Consider the following 19,911-nt stretch of genomic DNA (forward strand, 5'->3'; position numbering starts at 1 on the left):
TTTTGCTGAATCCATGTTAATTTTCATCCAAGTTTGCTGAATCCTGTTGGTATTAGTTGTGATTGTTAGAATCCATGTTAATTTCCATCCAAGTTTGTGTGTAATGATAACAGCAAACTTACCCCTCTCCACAGTTTTTATCTTTCTCTGGATTTCCATCACAGAACTCTTGATTTACAGCCTGAGAATACACTCTGCATAGCCTTATCACAGCATCAATGACCGTGTAACTTTTACCACTTAATGCTAACTATAACCCTACAAATGCAATAGATTTTATTCTATCCTTTCTATTCTATCCAATTATCGGTCTCAACATTCTCATTTGTCCATTTCATCCTTACTGTTCTTGCTCTCTCTCTCACACACACACACACACACACAAACTCTAGGCAACATCTTTGTCATATTCCTATTGCTTATGAATGGTTGATACATCATGGGCTTTGCAAGCCTAACATTCTCTCTTTGGATGGAAATTATATAATATGGCTATGAAATTGGTCGTGATTATGGTATATGCTAAAAAAGAATAAAAAAATAATACATTTTTTAAGGGATAAAACCATATGTAGTTCTAAAAGTTTACACTAATATCCAATTTGATCCCTAGATTTTAGAAAGTAGCAATTAACATTACCTACCAATAATTTGTCTCAGATTAAGAACTTGAGCTTGACATAATTTCTTACATGATTAGTTATGTGTATTAGTTTTTTTTTTTTTTATATATATATATATAGTGTTTCTTTGGTAGTTATGTTTGGGATGATAAAAACAAAACAACAAGAGTAAGGTGCTTTAATTAGTAATTATTATGACCAATGTATTGATTATTTTTTACTTGTGATGGATATTTGGTAGATGGATAATTCAACTAATTGGGATAATAGTCCACCGGAAGATTTGAGTAAGAGTTGGGAGGAAAATTGTCAAGATCAATTAAGGAATATTCATGAATTGAACAAATTTGGTTTGCAACTTTTGACTGATTGGCAGAGAAGACGAGATGTAGCAATTTTGCAACTTCTTGTACATGTGGTGCATGGAATATGGATGATGGGCATATATTGTAGTCCACGTTATGTGGATAGAGTTCTTACCGAAAGTAGTGCGGAAAGAGAAAATGTTAGGCAAGAATTACTAAGTGAACTTAGATGCAGTAGGAAATGTAGAGACATAATTCGAATGGGGCCTTATGCCTTTGCTAAGTTGTGTGAAATTCTTCGAGGAACTGGCCGTCTTAAAGACACTAGGAATGCTTATATTGAAGAGCAAGTAGCCAAGTTTCTTTACATTTTAGCACATAATGAGAGAATCCGTACGGTTTCTTTTTTCTTCCGTCGTTCTAATGAGACCGTAAGCCGTCATTTTCACAATGTGTTGAGAGCAGTCATCTACTTAGAAGATCAGTTCCTTCTACAACCTAATGGAGCAGAGGTTCCCCAACAGATACGAAATAGTCATAGATTTTACCCATACTTTAAGGTAAACATATTTTTAAGCAACTATATGGATTGCTTTAATATGAATAAAAATTTCTTGATTTAATAGATTGCTTTAATTCCAGGATTGTGTAGGGGCTATTGATGGGACACATATTCGTGTAAAAGTGTCAGCAAAAGATGCGCCTAGATATCGAGGGAGGAAAGAGTACACAACTCAAAATGTATTGGCAGCATGTGATTTTGACATGAGATTTACATACGTTTTACCGGGATGGGAAGGGACTGCCTCTGACTCGAGGATAATTAAAAACGCTTTAAGTAGGGAAGACAAACTTATAATCCCTAGAGGTAATGTTAAGTTATAAATACAAAGCATACTCATAAAAAATATAGAGAATTACTTATATATAGTGAATTACTTATATAAATTATTTTCTTAATAGGAAAATATTATCTAGTAGATGCGGGCTTTATGCTGAGAAGTGGACTTATGGCGCCATATAGGGGTGTACGTTATCATTTAAAAGAGTATTCAGCACGTGGCCCAGAAAATGTTGAGGAACTATTTAATCATCGACATTCCTCTTTGCGCAATGTCATTGAAAGGACATTTGGTGTGTTGAAGAAACGATTTCCTATTATATCTGGAATGACAGAACCTTTTTTTCCAGTTGATACAGTTACTGAGATTATCTTGGCTTGTTGTATATTGCACAACTATCTTATGGGAGTTGATCCGGATGAAAGGTTGATTGCAGAAGTTGATCAAGAGATTTCGAATGATGACATACATAATGAAGCTAGAAACAATAGAAATGATAGTGATGCAGATGCTAGAAGAGGAGCAATATTACGAACTAGTATAGCAACTAGAATGTGGAATGACTATGTATCGCATGATCAATAATTTTACTCATTATGTTATGAGATTTGACTTGCTTATGTGTATTTTTCTTTATGGAATAGTTTCGAATGGAATGACTATTGCTGAACATTTACCAATAGTTGCTTTTGTACAATTATTATGTGTACTTTATTAATGTTTTAGATAAATGTTCAATTACTAGTTTACTTATAGCAACATTATGTTATGTCGTATTTTGTTTTGTTGGTTTGTTTGAAGTATTTATATGTGAATCTTATTAATTTCTTTGTAATAGTTGTATGTAATCTTGTAAATACTAATATGTTTAACATGCAGTCTTTAAAAATGCCTAAGACATTGAAGAAGACAACTGATAGTGAGTCTAAAGCGACTAACATGAGATGGACTGATGACATGGATGGTTTCTTACTTAACGTCATGTTGGAGGAACAAAACAATGGAAATAGGCCTAATGGAATATGGACTTCTCATGCTTTCTCAAATATGTGTAAAAAGTGTTCAGAATCGTTCGGTTATACAGTTGAGAAAGGTAATATCAAGAATCGCATCAAAACATTGAAAGGTACTTTCCATTCATGTTATGACCTTTTCAAGAACATGAGTGGATTTGCATGGAATCCTATTATTGAACTTTTTGAGGCTGAAGATGAAGTGTGGGAACCTTTAATAGAGGTTAGTTATATTTATTTTGATATTGTAAAATGTTTTTTAGAGCAAGTTGATACATTGTGTTGGTATTTTGTTGTAATAATAATAATAATAATACTAATAAGTGTATATTGTATTTTTATAGGCAAACCCAAATGCTAAAAAATGGAAAAGAACTCCAATTCACCATTATGAGAAGCTGTTTGATTTGTTTGCCAAGGATAGGGCAAATGGTGAAGGTTCTATAAGTGCAAAGGAGAAAGTTCGTCGATGGGAAAAGGACAGAGAGGATAGCGTAAATTTGGAAGAGAATATTGATTGCTTTGGTGAGTTTAGCATGCCAAATGTAGATTCATATTCTCCAATGGTCTCTCCTTCCTACTCATGTGAGACATCGTCCAAGAAGGCGAAGAAAACACCTGAAATGGTTGAAATGCTTGAAAAGCAGATGGAAATTTTTCAATCCGGAATTGATAATGTAGCAGCAAGTATAAGGCAAGGAAATGAAATTGCTAAGGAGGGACTTGCTATTATGATGCAAGGACATGAGATTGCTAAAGAGGGACTTGCTATCATGGAGAGAGGACGTCCACGTTGTTACTCTGAGGATGAAGTTTTTTCTGAATTGGTGAAAATAGGAATACCGACGGAACACCAACTTGATGCTATGCTCTTCCTAATTAAGGATCCAACCAAAATGAGAGCATTTTTTGGTGTTCCAACTACTGAGTTACGTCGACAAATATTGTTGAAGATGATGTATCCTAAGGAACCTTAGTGATTGGATAATTGTCACTTGACTGTTGGTAGTAGCTAACTTTTTTGGGTTGAATGTAGTGTAAATTTGATTTGCTAACTTTTGATAGTAGTTGACTGTTGTGGGTTGAATGCAGTGTCAACTCACTTTTGGTAGTAGCTGAATTTTGATTTGCTAACTTTTGTGGGTTGAATGTAGTATATTACATAATTAGCAATATTTGATGAATTTGTATTTCAGTTAAGACACTAGAAGATAATGTAATATTTTAACTTGTATTGTGCTATGGATGAATGAAATTAATATAATTTTGTTCCAAAGTTTTATATTTTTTCTTGGTTCAGATCTGCATTTTGGACTTGCTAGGTGTGTTGGATTGATGCTAAGAAGAAATTCAAGAGGCTAGTATGGCAACCTGGAAGGAGCAGTGTTGGGACCATACTGTGCTTGAGTAATATGTTAATTCTTGTTATAATTATGATTGACACCTATCCGCTGCCTTATAGAATACACTCTGATGTTAAAATTTTTTGCTTTGTATGATTTATGTAAAGAATACATGTGTAAATTCATTTCTTTAAAATGATTTTGCAATAGTTCTCAAGGTTTATATATTTTAGAAATCTTCTTTCATAGTCTTAGATATTTTTACCACTGTGGGGTTAGAATTCTAATGATTTTAATTGACAATGTAATATCTAAACTGTAGTGCGAATCCTACATATCTAGTTGTGGGTCATTGACTTATCCTCAACTTGCAAGTTATTTTTTCTTTTTTTGACATTGGTGAGATAATGTTTGTACCTACTTGACAACGGATTATATTATTGAAGAGATTACAAAAGTTGGCTTTGTCCTATTCAAGCTCAAGGATGGCCAATGGCTCTAAGGTGCCGTGATCTAATTGGTGTTGCTGAAACAGGGTCAGGGAAGACACTTGCCTACCTGTTGCCTGCCATTGTCCATGTTAATGCCCAGCCAATTCTTTGTAAAGGGTGTAATGTTTGGCTGAAACGTGTGAAAAAAAAAAAGAAAAAAAATGCTGAAATCTGGAAAAAAGAAAAAAAGATTATAATGTAATTTTTACATTATAATAATAAAAATGTAAATATAAATTTATATATATGATGTGGTAAATTTTATATTATTTAATGAGTACAAATAAATTTACTTCTAATATATTATGTAACAAGGGTATAATAGTCAATTTATATAAATTATATTTTCCATCCTTCCATTTTTCTCTCCAACCAAACAAAAGAGTTTTCCACCCTCCCACTTTTCCACCCCTCCAACCAAACACATAAGAGGGAAAACTAAATATTTTCCATCTTCCCACTTTTCCATCCCCCCACAATTTTCAATCCTCCCACTTTTCCACTCCCCCATCCAAACAAAGCCTAAAGTTCATTTTGAGAAGATAAGATAACGATGGTAGCGTCGGTATAATAAAAAGTTTTGAGTTTTTACGCAAATAATAATTAGGTCTATACTTGGATTCTAGCTAGGGCGAACTTCTTGTGTGAGCTAAAATGATCTCAACTCTGTTAGTGTCAGTATGTCAGTGAAACGTACCTTCTCGTACAAGACCGGAAAAATATCCACTCAAAGAATCTGAACTTATGTTGTCGGTAGCTGAACAAACGACAATATTAGAATACTTGAGGGATTGACAGTGAAACGTACCTTTCTCACACAAGACCGGAAAAATATCCAATCAAAGATTCTGAACTCATCTTGTCGGTAGCTGAAAAAACGACAATATTAGAAGACTTGAGGGATTGACCATTGTGAATGGCTCTCAAACTTCACACTCTGTTTAAGAGCAAGCCAGGAATTGCTCTTGCTTATTACTTGCATCTGCTCTGCCTCTGCGCACTCTTAAACTCCCCATAACAAAGCCAACTTCTGCCACTTTATGCATTGCTCCACCTTCTAAAATGCGTGCGACTTGAGTTTGTCAGGTTCGATTTACGTTTTATATAAATTCACATTCTCTTCTACTCTATGGGGATTTATATTTAGAGGTTAGAACTACTTATTGTTATGTTTATTATTGTTACATACTCTGAACAATTAAGCTAAGGAGAAAATCTTCCGTCCAAAGTTTCAGACTCTAGTACATTATGAGATGCTTTTCAAAAAAAAATAGTACATTATGAGATGCATGATATGAACACGAATCCGAAACGTGTCAGATCCAGTGGCCTGAAGTACTGGACTCAGGCCAAAACCAAGTCAATAGTTGTGAATCTTGTGACTGTGAGTTGTATGGTTCAAGAAAATCTTCTTATTTCTTCCAAGGAAAAAAAAAAAAAAATGAAAAAGCCTTAAGGTGCACACCTGTAAGGTCATGGGAAGTTGCATTTGAGATAAATGAAAATTGGTAGTATGTCACTATTTTTCTAAGCACAAATATGTTTTCCAATTTTCCAGGGATCAAAATCCAGAGTTTTCTGGTAAAGTTCGCAGGGTCCAGACACAGTTTAAAGTTTGATTCTTCATTTTGGACATTGAATCATCGGTAAGCATTAGTTAAGAGTCATCAGAATATCCAGATTCTCAAAAAAGCAATTATGAGTTATCTTTGCAATCGGCAAGGGAATAGTGCAAGGTTAGTTTGTTTTGCTCGACATTATTATTATTATTATTATTATTATTTTTCAGGGTAAATTCTACTAACATATTTTGAGATTTGGGTGAATGCTAACAAGATCCAAGATTTTTTAAATCTAGCTAATTTTGTCTCTAAAGTCAACTTAGTTCCTTAAAAGTTAGTTATTTTTTTTCAACTGATTTCGGGATTAAATTGGTTTTAGGGGTCAAATTAATTAGTTTTGAAAAATTTTAGACCTAAATGATATTAGTCCAAATCTTAAGGGGTATGAATGGAATTTATCTTATTATTTATTTTGGTAATACAAGTTTATTTTTTTATTTTTTATATGCACAGTTGTTTAAATTTTTGATAAATTTGTTTAAGGGTAATTTAGGAAACTTATAATTTATTTTTAAAGAAATAAGACATTTAATGATAATTCCCTAAATAGTTGGGATTCCTAAGTGGGCCAAACAATTTGAGATGAAGGGGTAACATTTATCTTTTCTTGCCATAGCCTAAGCCGGCCTAAGGAGTCGTTTGTTAAAAAAAAAAAAAAATCCTAATTTTTGGGTGTTTTGAAATACTAAAAAAAGTAAGTCAAGGCAAAGTCATTTTTCAAAGACCCAAAAAAAAAAAAAAAAAAAAACCACTCATTGAGGCATAAAACATTTATAGCCATTTTTGAACTCAAGAAAACATAAACCTCAAAAAATATACGTAAAAAAACCCCAAAAATTATCATACCAAAATACCTTCAAAATCTCTATACATTGTTTTTTTTTTTTTTTTTTTTTTTTTTTTTTTTTTTTTTTTCGACAGTTACTTCAAATTACACATTGTAAAAAAAGCAAGAGAAAATCATATCTTGCTAAACTATTTCAGGTATTGCAATGTAATTGGAACAATGCTAAGACCACAAAAAATAGAACCGCTTTGGGTGGTGGGTCCAAACCTCCATGTAATTTAGGAAAATGTTAAAAGTTTTACGAATTTTACTACATAAGTCTTATAAATTGATATGACAATAAATATGATTGGTGGGTTTCAATTATCTCATAACTGAATATTTGAATTGTTTCTTTGTGAATGGTGACACATTTGTTTATAAGATCAATGTAGTAAAACTTGTAATACCGAACTACTGATAGCATTACTCATAAAATTTTGCAATACAAACTTTCAAATAGACTAGATAAATACTAACTTCTTATAATCTATTATTAAAACTCTATCCTAATCCTACTCTAATTGAATTTATTTGAACAATCAACTATTATTACTAATGAGTTCAGGTTGGGTCTAGTGTCCTGTGTACTAGACTTGATAGGATGACACTCGATAAGATGCTACCATGTGGTAGCATTCTGTAGGGTCCAATGCACGGGACATACTGGATCAGATTGAGATTAGGTGTAGTACTAACTATTAAGCAATTTTCAATCTCAACTATTGAATAATAAAAAAAAAAGTTAAAAAGTGGAAGCGGTAAAAATGTTTTTGAGAGGGAAGGGATTAATTGCACTACGGGACCTAAGCCTCCCCTAGCAAAATTGCAGTTGATTTCCCTAATTTTATATTTGTGGTGTTTTATTCAGGAAGGCCGACATTGAGGGGCAACGGCAAGTTCTTAAGAATGGTAGAGGTGATTCAGTGAAAGAAGAAAAGACTTTGAAGACATATATTCTTGATATTCTTGACCCGAGGGAGAAATTCCTTAAAAGATGGAGGGTAGGATTTGTATTGTCGTGTATGACTGCAGTAGCAGTGGATCCATTGTTCTTTTACCTTCCTGTGGCTGTGATCAATCAAAACAAGTTGTGCATTGAGTTTGACGGTAGATTGTGGAAAACAACTCTCGTTTTGCGAACTTTCTTCGATATCATTCACCTACTACATATTATATTGCAATTTCGCACTGGTTTTATTGATGAGGAACTTCGGAAACTGGCAAAACCTGAGTTAAATACAGATGCTTGGAAAATAGCTCAGAAATATTTGTGGCCTCGGTTCATACTCGACATTCTAACTCTTCTTCCCATCCCACAGGTAAGGGGGATATCAGTTAATATTTTATATTAAATGTACTATTCTTATCTTTTTAATATGACTAATTCACTTTATGGGGTTAAGTTTATGTTAATCCATAATTTTTTTTTTTCTAGAAATTCCAAAATTAGTACAATTTGACTCTAATTACAAAGTGATGTAACAAGGAATATAATTGAGGATACTTCAATGAGAAAATAAATGAGTATTTGAATTACTTTTTATGATGTGTGCAAAATTGTGACATCAATTTTTGATACTCATACAGTAAAATCTATGTTTGTAATACTAAGTGGTCAAAGTTGAATACTAATTGGCTCTTAAAATTTGTACATTTAAAGGGAAATTACCCCAAAACTCAATATAAAATCAATCATAAGCGACTTTTGAGGATTAAAAATTGTTGAGTTTTACTTTAATTAATGATTAAGTTGACAGGTATTAAAAAATAATTATTTTATGCTGTTCCTTATATTTTTATTTTGTCAACAATTAGTAAATGCTAGTTTGCATTTTCGTTTTCTTCTTCTTTTTCTTAAAAAAAAAAAATAGTTTACATTTTTTTGTATTAATTTAGTGTTGAATCTTAGGACCTGTTTGGGTTGAGGGGAGAGGGAGAGAGAGTGAAAGGGAGTAGAGTAGAGTTAGTTGAAAATAAGTTAATTTTGTGTCAATTCTACTCTATTCCCCCTAAATCCAAATGGACCATTAATCTATTTCTTATTTTTAAAATTTTTTTAATAAAAAAATGGACTCAAAATTTGACCCCTTAAAGATTAAATCCTAGTTTAATTTCTGCTACACCCATAAATCACTAGTTTCTTTAACTTATCATTGTCCTACACATGGATTTTGTCCATTCGCTCTAAACACGAAATTTTTTGTAATCTATTCAGGTGGTAGTTCGAATTATTATTTCAGAAATGAAAGGCACAGAATCTACACATAAAGTAAAATTCCTGAATGCTGTTGTTCTCTTCCAATATGTGCCAAGAGTTTATCAAATCTACCTATCCTGGAGGAAACTAATAACAAATGACAAGAAATTTGATAGAATCTTACGGGTCAAAGCTCCATTGAATTTCATTCTATACATCCTTGCTGGACATGTAAGTTGGATTACAGAGTAATTTCATATTCATTAAAAGTGTGTATTTGGATGGCAGGATTTGGACATATGGATTTGGATTTGGGTAATTAAAATCTAAATACCAAATTTGGATGGTTTAAAAAAGGTTAAGGATTTGGATTTGACAAATATAATCTACCAAGAATTTTAAACCTTTAAAATTCTTGAATTTGAAATGATATCTAAAATCAATGGATTTGAAATCATGGCATTTCAAATCTATTGATTTAAAATCCAAATCCAATTCCAAATCTAAGTTTCCAAATGCAACATAAATTTATTCTTGACAAGTTTTGATATTTTATTAATGTCTTGTTGGCTTTGATAAACATTCATTTCAAATGATCCAACATACCAAAAAAAAAATATATATATATATATATATATATATATATATATATATATATATATATATATATATATGAAAGTTCAAAAACGTGTACAAAACACCTTTGAACGTTTAGACCCCCAAAATACAACTTAACCAATTCAAGCAATATGTCAAACAACTAATGTGCGGAAACTTAACATATGCTATAATATGAAATTGGTTAAAAACTATCTAAGCCATAACAAAATAAAACCACAGCAGATAATAAAAAGGCAAAGATAGAGAGGAAGGAAGATGCAAACACAAAGACAACATGCGATGTGTTATCGAAGAGGAAACCGAAGTCCTCGGCGAAAAACCTCTCTGCCGCCCTCCAAGCGGTAAACAATCCACTAGAAAATACAGTTGGGATACAAGGACAGCAATAGACCCTCCAAGCCTAATCTACCCAGTGCACCTAAGCCCTCCAAGCTTCTTGCTCCAACGAGGTTGCGCCGAACCTTTTTCTTTTCTAGCTTCCCGGATTCCGCTACTAGACCGTAGCATCAACCAATGAAGATTGGTTCCTTCCTAACTGCTTCCCAGAAATCCAAACCACTGTCTCACAGTGATGATGATGGTGAGAACCAGGTTTGGTATAATGCCTCTCAAGGATTTGACAATGGAGAGGAAGAGAGTTGAGCAATTTGAAGAGACTCTAAGGTAGAGATTGTGGGTGAAACCATCTGATTTTTCTTTAGGGTTTTTCTCTCAAAATTCTCTCTGGAAGCTCTCTTTCAATCGTGGGTAAAAGGGGTATTTATACTGGAGTGGGAGAGGAATGTGAAACGTCAGGTTTTACAAAACAGGGGTGGCTCGCGGCTTGACCTCGCGGCTTGACTAAGTCGCGAGATTTAGTCGCGAGTTAACCGTATGGCCAGTTGTCCTGTTTTGTCCTGTAGTGCTCCAGTTAGCATGACTGTTCATCTTCCAGCATGCTTGGCACGTGTGCTGCTTCTGGCGGCTTGCAGCCGCGAGTCACCCGCGAGTCTCTGTTTTCTTGCACACTCTTGAGCAATCTTCACTCTATCTCACTCACTACCCTTACAACAAACCCACCTAAATACAGGGTTACTAAATGCTGAATTACAAGCAAATTTGGTACGGAATAAAGCCAATTAGATGGTTGAATAAATTCAACCTTACAATCTCCCCCTTTGGCTATTCCGTGACAAAACCCTAAAACAGACTCTAGACTTAACATGTGAGTTGGGAACAGTTGAACAAAACTCACTCACACCTAACTCTAGAAGCTGTGAAGCACTTGAATCATATGAACATAATACTCCTGAAACACAACAATACACCATGATCATTGTAAGCAGAAAATTATAAATGCATATGAAACAGGCAATATTGGATCAAGCAAAGATGGAGTTAAGAAACAAACCATGGCTTGATCAACCAAGTGAACATCACAAGGTAGTGATCACAGTGCTCATTCACACTTGGAATGAACACAAGGACATACAAGTTAACAAGCACAAGGCAAGACACTTGTATACTCAACACTCAACCAATGCATAACACACAAGGCATATGCATCTAGGAACAATCCTACAAGGGCACAAGAGTGACAGTACATAAACCAAAATGCAGAACATTTAGATTAAAGTACTGATTTCAACATAGCATAAAGGCTGCATTAAGCAAGGTACATACCATAAAGCCTACAAAACTATGCATAAAACATTAACCCTAAAAGCTTACAAAAGCACATGGGTACAAACACAAAAAAAACATCCTGAATAACATCATCAAAATATATTAAAGTTTAAACCAAGAGTATAAGTAAAGAGTTAGAAACAACCATAAAAACACTAACAGTACCCAACAAACATAAACCTAAAACCATAAGTTTAGAGGATAAGACTAAAAATAAATGTATGACAAAAGTATGTGTATGTGTGTACTCCCCCTATCACTATGCACACTTCCCTTTGAACTTTTCTCCCCCTTACTGAATGCTCTCCCCCTTTTTGTCACGAATAGCTAAAGGCTCTCGTCCAACTTTCGTTGAATATCATCTAGCTAATTCTCCATAGTCTCGAGACGCATTTGGACATGGTTGTTTGTGGAGTAGAGAAGTGCCACAAGCTCATCAACGCGTTTCTAAATATGCTCAAGTACACTGCCGACTCTATCAGTATGAGGAGCAGTCTGTGCTTGCGGAATACTAGCCGGTGAAGCTTCAGGAACAGCACGTGATGTAGATGTGGTATGTGCAGGTGTCTCTGAGTCAGGGGCAGATGGAGTAACCGGAGAGATGTGAACACTCCTTGGTGATTTAGAGGAGTGACTTCTGCTAGCTTGAAGAGTGAACAAGGAAATGGGACGTTGACGAGTCAACATTTTTCCATCTGCAGGAGGAATAATGCCTTCACGAAGAATGAGCTTCATGATGAGATTGCAAAATGGAATAACTCCTCGAGCTGCAGATCGACACGCGGTCTTCCTCAAGGTGTAGTAGATGTGAGCACATATATCAATGGGGGCTCCTGTAATTAGGTCACAAAGAAATAGATCTCTCCCAAGATTGATGAATGTAGTGTTGGACAATGGGTAGAGATTGGTGAACATGATCAACTTCAGTGTGGTCAGCTCAGGTGCAAACTTTGCGGTGCTGATGGATGTTCCTGCACTGGATACTTCATGATCGTATCCTAGGATTTGTAAAATTTCTCCAACTTCTGGATTTCGTTCATCGTAAGGAGTTATATTCACATTCTGAGGTCTGGTGATGCCGAGAAGATCTGCGATGGAGTCTAGGGTAACACTAAACTCTGTTCCTCTGACCCAGAAAATGAGTTCAGGTCCAAGATCAGTTGCATTGGAGAAGCATTCTTTGACCAGCTCATCCATTGGATCATCAAAGTTCCCGAACAAGTTTGCCTAATCTCGTTTCTCAAAGATTCGAGGGATGAAAGTGGTCCCTAAGGTGTTGAACTCTACCACCCGTTCCACTATAGTGGTTGACTTGTCAAACACGTTTGAGTAGACGTGTGAGTTAAGCGAAAGTCTGAACCTATCCTCATTGGGATCTTGAGATGCCTGAGATGATAGTCGAGTCCTTTTAGCAACTGGTGTTGCTGGTTCGTCAGCAACAATGTCTTTACCCCTGGAAGATCGACGAGACATCTGCAAGAGAACAGGCCCACAGCAAAGAACCAAACAACAATACCACACAAGATAATTGTCAACAAGATTCAGTGTAAACAAAATTTCAATATATAAACACAAACTGAAGATAGTGAAGACCCAACCAAACTTCCAACAATACAAAGAAGCACAAAATAACAGGTGCAGTAAAATGGTGATAGTGAGTCTTTTGACTCTTTCTATGGGAAGCTAAATGAGGTGGTGGTCAGTAAGTTCAACTTGGGGGAGAAAACGGAGGACTCAAAGATTGTAAGGAAGATCCTTCGATCATTGCCGGAAAGTTTTCGTGCTAAAGTGACAGCAATTGAAGAGAGCAAGGATCTTGATGACATCAAAGTACAGGAGCTGGTTGGTTCTCTGCAGACTTATGAGATGTCGCTGCCCAATCAACGGAAGAGTAAATCCCTTGCTCTAAAGACCATTAATGAGAAGGTGGAAGATCAAGACTCATCGGGAGAAGATGTGGTTGACAGAGATGTTGCATACCTTGTCAAAAATTTCAGAAAGTTCTTGAAATTCAAAAATAATGGCAAATTTGATGATAAAAGAAAATTCCAAAGTTCTGGAAGGGAGAAGAGGGAATTCAAAAAGAAAGATGGAAAAGAATCCCAATCCACACAAGGTGTCACTTGTTTCGAATGTAACGGGCATGGACACTTTAAGAAGGAATGTCCAAATTATCTGAAATCGAAAGGTAAAGTGTATGCCACGACCTTGAGTGACTCGGATTTGTCTGAATCAGAATCTGAAGAGAGCTGTGATGGAGAGGGGAACTATTCGGCTTTTATGACTATTGCTCATGTTGAGTCTTCAGATGAGTTGAATCTGCTTGTACGAGACCTTGGAGAACATAGTGATGATGAATCACTAGGAATTGTTGAAGAATCAGATGCTGAAGAAGATGAAAGCACAGCAAATCTTCAAGAGAATTATAACTCACTCTTGGAGAAGTCGGGTGAATACACAAGGGTGGCCAAGGCTGCTCTGATACCAAATGAAAGTTAAAAAACGTGTACAAAACACCTTTGAACGTTTAAACCCCCAAAATACAACTTAACCAATTCAAGCAATATGTCAAACAACTAATGTGCGGAAACTTAACATATGCTATAATATGAAATTGGTTAAAAACTATCTAAGCCATAACAAAATAAAACCACAGCAGATAATAAAAAGGCAAAGATAGAGAGGAAGGAAGATGCAAACACAAAGACAACACGCGATGTGTTATCGAAGAGGAAACCGAAGTCCTCGACGAAAAACCTCTCCGCCGCCCTCCAAGTGGTAAACAATCCACTAGAAAATACAGTTGGGATACAAGGACAGCAATAGACCCTCCAAGCCTAATCTACCCAGTGCACCTAAGCCCTCCAAGCTTCTTGCTCCAACGAGGTTGCGCCAAACCTTTTTCTTTTCTAGCTTCCCAGATTCCGCTACTAGACCGTAGCATCAACCAATGAAGATTGGTTCCTTCCTAACTGCTTCCCAGAAATCCAAACAACTGTCTCACAGTGATGGTGATGGTAAGAACCAGGTTTGGTATAATGCCTCTCAAGGATTTGACAATGGAGAGGAAGAGAGTTAAGGAATTTGAAGAGACTCTAAGGTAGAGATTGTGGGTGAAACAATCTGGTTTTTCTTTAGGGTTTTTCTCTCAAAATTCTCTTTGGAAGCTCTCTTTCAATTGTGGGTAAAAGGGGTATTTATACTGGAGTGGGAGAGGAATGTGAAACGTCAGGTTTTACAAAACAGGGGTGGCTCGCGGCTTGACTAAGTCGCGAGATCCAGTCGCGAGTTAACCGTATGGCCAGTTGTCCTGTTTTGTCCTGTAGTGCTCCAGCTAGCATGACTGTTCATCTTCCAGCATGCTTGGCACGTGTGCTGCTTCTGGCGGCTTGCAGCCGCGAGTCTCTGTTTTCTTGCACACTCTTAAGGAATCTTTACTCTATCTCACTCACTACCCTTACAACAAATCCACCTAAATACAGGGTTACTAAATGCTGAATTACAAGCAAATTTGGCACGAAATAAAGCCAATTAGATGGTTAAATAAATTCAACCTTACAATATATATATATATATATATATATATATATATATATATATATATATATATAGATTCCAAAGGTTTCATGTTATCAACTTGTGGCTAGTTTAGATTCCGGCCAAATTTACTCAACTCCCCCTCTACTCTCCTCTTATCTTCCTAAATCTAAACTAGCCCTAGGTGATGATCCTACTATCCTGCATTACTTTTTGGACAAAGTTTAGTTACAAAATTGATTATATCCTAAGGATGTGTTTGTTTGGAGGTGAAATAGGGTAGATGGAAAAGTATGGAGAGAGAATAGGAAGAAAAACATTTTTGGAATGTGTTTGGTTAGGTAGGAAAGATGGAAAATAAATGTGGGACCTAGGGTTTTTCTGCCCCGGCCCACCAAAATGTTTTCTTCCCAAAATGGAGAGAAAATTGATGTGATTCTTTAAGTTGCCTTTATTTTTTTTCTTCACCCTTAGGCAGTAACGTTGCCTTGTTGTATTTTTTTTTTGTTTTGTTTTCCTTCGCGGCAGTAATATTGCTTTTTTTTTTTCTTTTGATTTTCTAGGGTTTGGGTGTGATAGTTGTTGTTGTTGTTGTTTTTTTTTTTTTTTTTTTTTTTTTTTTTTTTTAACTAGATGTGATTTTTTTTTGGACATGATTTAAAAAAAAAAAATAAATTTGGTTGTTTACTCTTTTTTTGTGGTTATTTATCACTTTTTTTTTGTTTTAATTGGGCATCATTTTTTAACAAGGGTATATGAGTAAATTTATTCAAACTTATTTTTTCCATCACTCCACTTTTTTCACTCTCAACCAAACAAAAAGGAAAGAAAATAAAATCTTTTCTATCCTCCCACCATTTTCTATCCTTTCACTTTTCCACCTCTCCAATCAAACGGACCTTAAGGCTATAATCTTACTCAATACAATAAACATTACTATATATTTTGAAAATTTAATTGTTGAATTGCATGTTCTTTACATTCTTAATACACATGTCAAATTTTGTATTAATCAGATAATATGTACTATATGATCTATAATGTTATATTTTATACATAATTTTAAGGTACAAAAACTTGCAATTTAAACAATTTATTGATGACATAGTTATTGATCTTTAAGTTTTTAGAAATTTTTTAAGTATGGAAGATATAAGAAAAAGATGTAATCTAATAGTAAATTTATTACAATTCACCTCCAATAAAAAAATATTGAGTAATGATTTATTTCTAATACCTTTCTTATAATCTTTTAAAGATATTAAGAAGTTTCATCATGTCTACAGTTATTTTTTTCTCTTAAGTATTGCTCACAATTAATAATAATTGGTTAGGATATCTATATATATAGTTTATTAATGTTTAATTAATGATTTTGTGGTCTTTTAGGTATTGGGAGCGTTTTGGTATTTTTTCTCTATTCAACGACTAGCAGCTTGCTGGCAGCGGAAGGGAGCGTGTGATCAAAATCGTACTGGATGTTATGGAACTTCTTTTTACTGTGATCGCAGTTCTGGAGATAATCTCTCTTTTATAAATGATATTTGCCGAAAATATGTCCTAAATACAACGTCGGCCTTTGACTTTGGAATATTTCTTCCAGCCCTTCAGTCTGGTGTCTTAGAATCGCCTGATTTTCCACAAAAATTATTTTTCAGTTTCTGGTGGGGCATGCGAAATCTGAGGTTTGCACATGACTTTTATTTTTCTATATTAATTACTATAATAATTAATTTCCCCTCGTTTAAATTTTTCAAGAAGGCTTCAAAAAAAAAAAAAAAAAAAAAAAATTCAAGAAGAACATAATTCTTCGTCACACATTTATTAATCCACCAATTTCCACTCTCTTCTCTAATGAACTTTTGTTTTAATATAGAAGAAGTGTTTGAACTATGCAATCTAATTTGAAGGAAATTTCTTCCGATCTTTCTCTGATTTGGTTTGAAGGAAAGAGTTAGGCTTAGGTCAATGCTTGTTGGGATGATGGCACATGACCAAAAATGAACATGTCACCCTTATAACGGTTCTAATAGACCCAAGCTTTGCACTGTAGGAAAACCTTATCTTGAGCCATGTGTTATTTATTGAGTCAAATCCTAATTAGCAATCCAATTATAAAATGTATATATATATATATATATATATATATATATATATATATATATGTAACCATCCCCCTTCATCGTTAAACTCTTCCCCGTCTCCTTAACTTTCACCTTCCATCCCACGCACCCTTTATTAAATTGCCACCAAATTTCTCATGGGGTTTCTTTTACACACCCAAAATTCTTTGGCTTAGTTGTTAAGAGCATTCACATTCAAAATGTTATTTTAGCATCTCAAATATCAAATAAAGTGCATACATTTGGTTGATTATATCCAAAAAATTTTAGGAACAAGCTACAATAAACTGCTATCAATAGTACTTACTATAGCAACAAGCTAAACGTTTAACCCCATTATTTATTCAATTCTATCTCTTTCATTCAATTAAAAAATGACAAAGTTTGGCTAAAAACTTAGTTGTATTCTAAGGCTAAAACTTAACTCCCACTAAAAAAAAATCATTGCTATATATTTTGAAAATCTAACCGTTAGATTGTATGTTTTTTATATTTTTAACATATATATTAAATTTTATGTCAATTAGATGTTATTTACTATATGATTCATAAACTTATTTTTTTATGCATAATTTTAGATTACAAATTTAAACATTTAATTGATGACATAACTAATTGATCTTTGATTTTCTGGAAATTTTGCAAGCATAGAGAATAAAAAAAGAAAATGGACCTAATGGTGGATTTGTTAAAATTCACATTCAATTAAAAGATATTAAGTGGAGTTGTAACTTTAGGCTACAACCTAACTTGCAACCAAACTTTATCCATTTAAAAAATCACTCTCTTCTCATTGTCCACAACGTCTCTCTCTCTCTCTCTCTCTCTCTCTCTCTCTCTCTCTCTCTCTCTCTCTCTCTCTCTCTCTCTCTCTCTCTCTCTCTCTCTCTCTTCTTTGGGTCATGGTAGTGATGGCTTGGGATTGATTTTGGAATGGGCCATAATGGGTTCATGGGTTTGTGGTTGGTTTGATGGGTTGATTTTGTATTGGGTTTTGCTGAGGAAGGTGTTTCTTGGTGGTGGGTTGTGGATGGGTTTTTTCTTGGGTTATGGGTTACGATGGTGGTTGGGTGGCTAGTTGCTATGGGTTTTGTGGTTGGTTGTGCCATGGATCGTTGTGGGTTGTTTTGATTCTCAATTTGGGTTTTGTGCCTAGTTGTGCTGTAGGTTGAGGAAGACAGATTGAGAGTTGGGGAAAAGAGAGTGAAGAGGTGGATTGGAGAAACTAACCGTTTCTTTTTATTTTTTGTTTTATACATATTATTTTAATGGGTTGCGTGTTAAAATAGTTGAAATTATTTATATTATTTTAATGTGTTGAATGTAAAAATAGAAGACGAGATATAGTATGAGTTATGAAACTGTGTTAAAATAAATAAAATAACTTTTTGAAATGCTAGCTAAATTTTTTAGATGTTCGGATCTAAATTCTCTTACAGGACTAATTGGGCTAGTTCCACTATAAGTATCAATAATGCCAACGAGGCTGTACATAAATCTTAGGGCATTTGGAGTTTTTGAATTTTGGTCGCATTCCACGAATGCACAAGAACCTTTGGATTGCGAATGGAGTTTGGGTTTTTTCTGGGGGCTCACTTTGTAGATTTGGTTACAACCTTGCCATGAGAAAAAACAAAAAGAAAAAGAAAATATAAAATGAGTTTTATTTAATTCAGGTTGCAAATTATTTAAAGTTAACTAGGGAGGACCAATATCGCTGTTGACATAGGAATTGGGGATAGTGGTGGTGGTTATGGAGTCAATGACAGAAATAGTGCAGGGGAAGGTTTTTGTTTGTTTGTTTGTTGTTGTTGTTGTTGTTTTTTTTTTTTTTTTTTTTTTTTTTTTTTTAATGTTTTATGTTTTTATGTTCTTTTTTTTCATTACTAGTCTAGTGATTAGGATCCTACTTAATAAATTATAACACATGGCACAATATTGTTAGATAGGAGGATCATTAGGTATTGCTTACGTGGTCCTTTGGGAGGACCGAAGGCCATAAACTAATGATCTTGAATGCCCAAGTGTAGATTTTCACATCTCTTTCTAACGGCTTGGTTTCCCCTAAAATTTGTGTATTTTTATTTTATGCATTGTAGTTTTAAAGTTTTGAGATTAGTATCTTAGACACTATATTTGTGCCATTTTTGCAGTTCTCTTGGTGGAAACCTCCAAACAAGTAACTATATATGGGAAAACTGCTTTGCACTTTCTATTTCTATCTTTGGCTTGATTCTATTTCTATATTTCTTGGGAAATTTGCAGGTGAGTACCTAATTCTCTTCTTTTTTTTTTTTTTCTTCTTTTCTTTCTAAAAAATGTTTAAGCATCGTAGTTGCATGTGAAATAATTCATTACGTCTAATGTATTACACCTTTCTCTTATAGGAAAGTAAGCTCTAATTGGTGTGGGTTCAACAGATAAAACCCATGTTTATGTGGAGAGGTTTGTAATGCACTAGGTACATAACGTATTGAATGAAGAAGAGAGAGCATGATTTCTAGATAGGAATGACACATCAATAATTTAATAAGTTATATGTTAATAATCATATTATTTTTAGTAGTATTATTACATGGATACAAATTTTTATTTTGTAAATTCGATTGTTACAATAGGGTAAGTGAAAAGTTGTACATTAGATGTTTAAGTTGAAAACACCGGAAATAATTTATCATTTCAAGATTATAGTTCTATTAT

At 34.3% G+C, this 19,911-nt stretch overlaps 3 protein-coding genes across 4 annotated transcripts; all 3 read left to right on the top strand.

Annotated features, from left to right (window-relative positions):
* Nucleotides 1-864: 864 nt before the first annotated feature.
* LOC126704667 (uncharacterized) lies at nt 865-2,529 on the top strand. Its single transcript, XM_050403697.1, has 3 exons — nt 865-1,488; nt 1,571-1,796; nt 1,892-2,529. Exons 1-3 carry the CDS (start codon nt 865-867, stop codon nt 2,353-2,355), a joined length of 1,314 nt encoding a protein of 437 aa, XP_050259654.1. The 3' UTR covers nt 2,356-2,529.
* Nucleotides 2,530-2,619: 90 nt separating this feature from the next.
* On the top strand, nt 2,620-3,917 carry LOC126707254 (uncharacterized). The gene is made up of 2 exons (XM_050406843.1): nt 2,620-3,006; nt 3,128-3,917. The coding sequence occupies exons 1-2, from the start codon at nt 2,635-2,637 to the stop codon at nt 3,758-3,760; spliced, it is 1,005 nt and encodes a 334-aa protein (XP_050262800.1). The 5' UTR covers nt 2,620-2,634; the 3' UTR covers nt 3,761-3,917.
* Nucleotides 3,918-5,504: 1,587 nt separating this feature from the next.
* LOC126706924 (cyclic nucleotide-gated ion channel 1-like) lies at nt 5,505-19,503 on the top strand. 2 transcript variants are annotated; one of them, XM_050406507.1, is made up of 6 exons: nt 5,505-5,703; nt 6,176-6,353; nt 7,937-8,387; nt 9,284-9,496; nt 16,478-16,773; nt 19,365-19,503. In XM_050406507.1, the coding sequence occupies exons 2-6, from the start codon at nt 6,316-6,318 to the stop codon at nt 19,486-19,488; spliced, it is 1,122 nt and encodes a 373-aa protein (XP_050262464.1). In that variant the 5' UTR covers nt 5,505-5,703; nt 6,176-6,315; the 3' UTR covers nt 19,489-19,503. The 2 variants fall into 2 exon arrangements, with proteins under 2 accessions (XP_050262464.1, XP_050262465.1); XM_050406508.1 differs by lacking the exon at nt 5,505-5,703 and adding an exon at nt 5,895-6,001.
* Nucleotides 19,504-19,911: the final 408 nt, after the last annotated feature.

The sequence above is a fragment of the Quercus robur genome, chromosome 11, assembly GCF_932294415.1.
Source record: "Quercus robur chromosome 11, dhQueRobu3.1, whole genome shotgun sequence".
Taxonomy (NCBI): Eukaryota; Viridiplantae; Streptophyta; class Magnoliopsida; order Fagales; family Fagaceae; genus Quercus; species Quercus robur.

Excerpts from the sequence above, each read along its gene's own strand:
- LOC126704667 (XM_050403697.1), top strand. The coding sequence starts at position 865 with ATGGATAATTCAACTAATTGGGATAATAGTCCACCGGAAGATTTGAGT. Across the intron at positions 1,489-1,570 it reads GATTTTACCCATACTTTAAG|GATTGTGTAGGGGCTATTGA; the intron begins GTAAACATATTT and ends CTTTAATTCCAG. Across the intron at positions 1,797-1,891 it reads CAAACTTATAATCCCTAGAG|GAAAATATTATCTAGTAGAT; the intron begins GTAATGTTAAGT and ends TTTTCTTAATAG.
- LOC126707254 (XM_050406843.1), top strand. The coding sequence starts at position 2,635 with ATGTTTAACATGCAGTCTTTAAAAATGCCTAAGACATTGAAGAAGACA. Across the intron at positions 3,007-3,127 it reads TGTGGGAACCTTTAATAGAG|GCAAACCCAAATGCTAAAAA; the intron begins GTTAGTTATATT and ends GTATTTTTATAG.
- LOC126706924 (XM_050406507.1), top strand. The coding sequence starts at position 6,316 with ATGAGTTATCTTTGCAATCGGCAAGGGAATAGTGCAAG. Across the intron at positions 6,354-7,936 it reads CGGCAAGGGAATAGTGCAAG|GAAGGCCGACATTGAGGGGC; the intron begins GTTAGTTTGTTT and ends TGTTTTATTCAG. Across the intron at positions 16,774-19,364 it reads TGGGGCATGCGAAATCTGAG|TTCTCTTGGTGGAAACCTCC; the intron begins GTTTGCACATGA and ends CCATTTTTGCAG.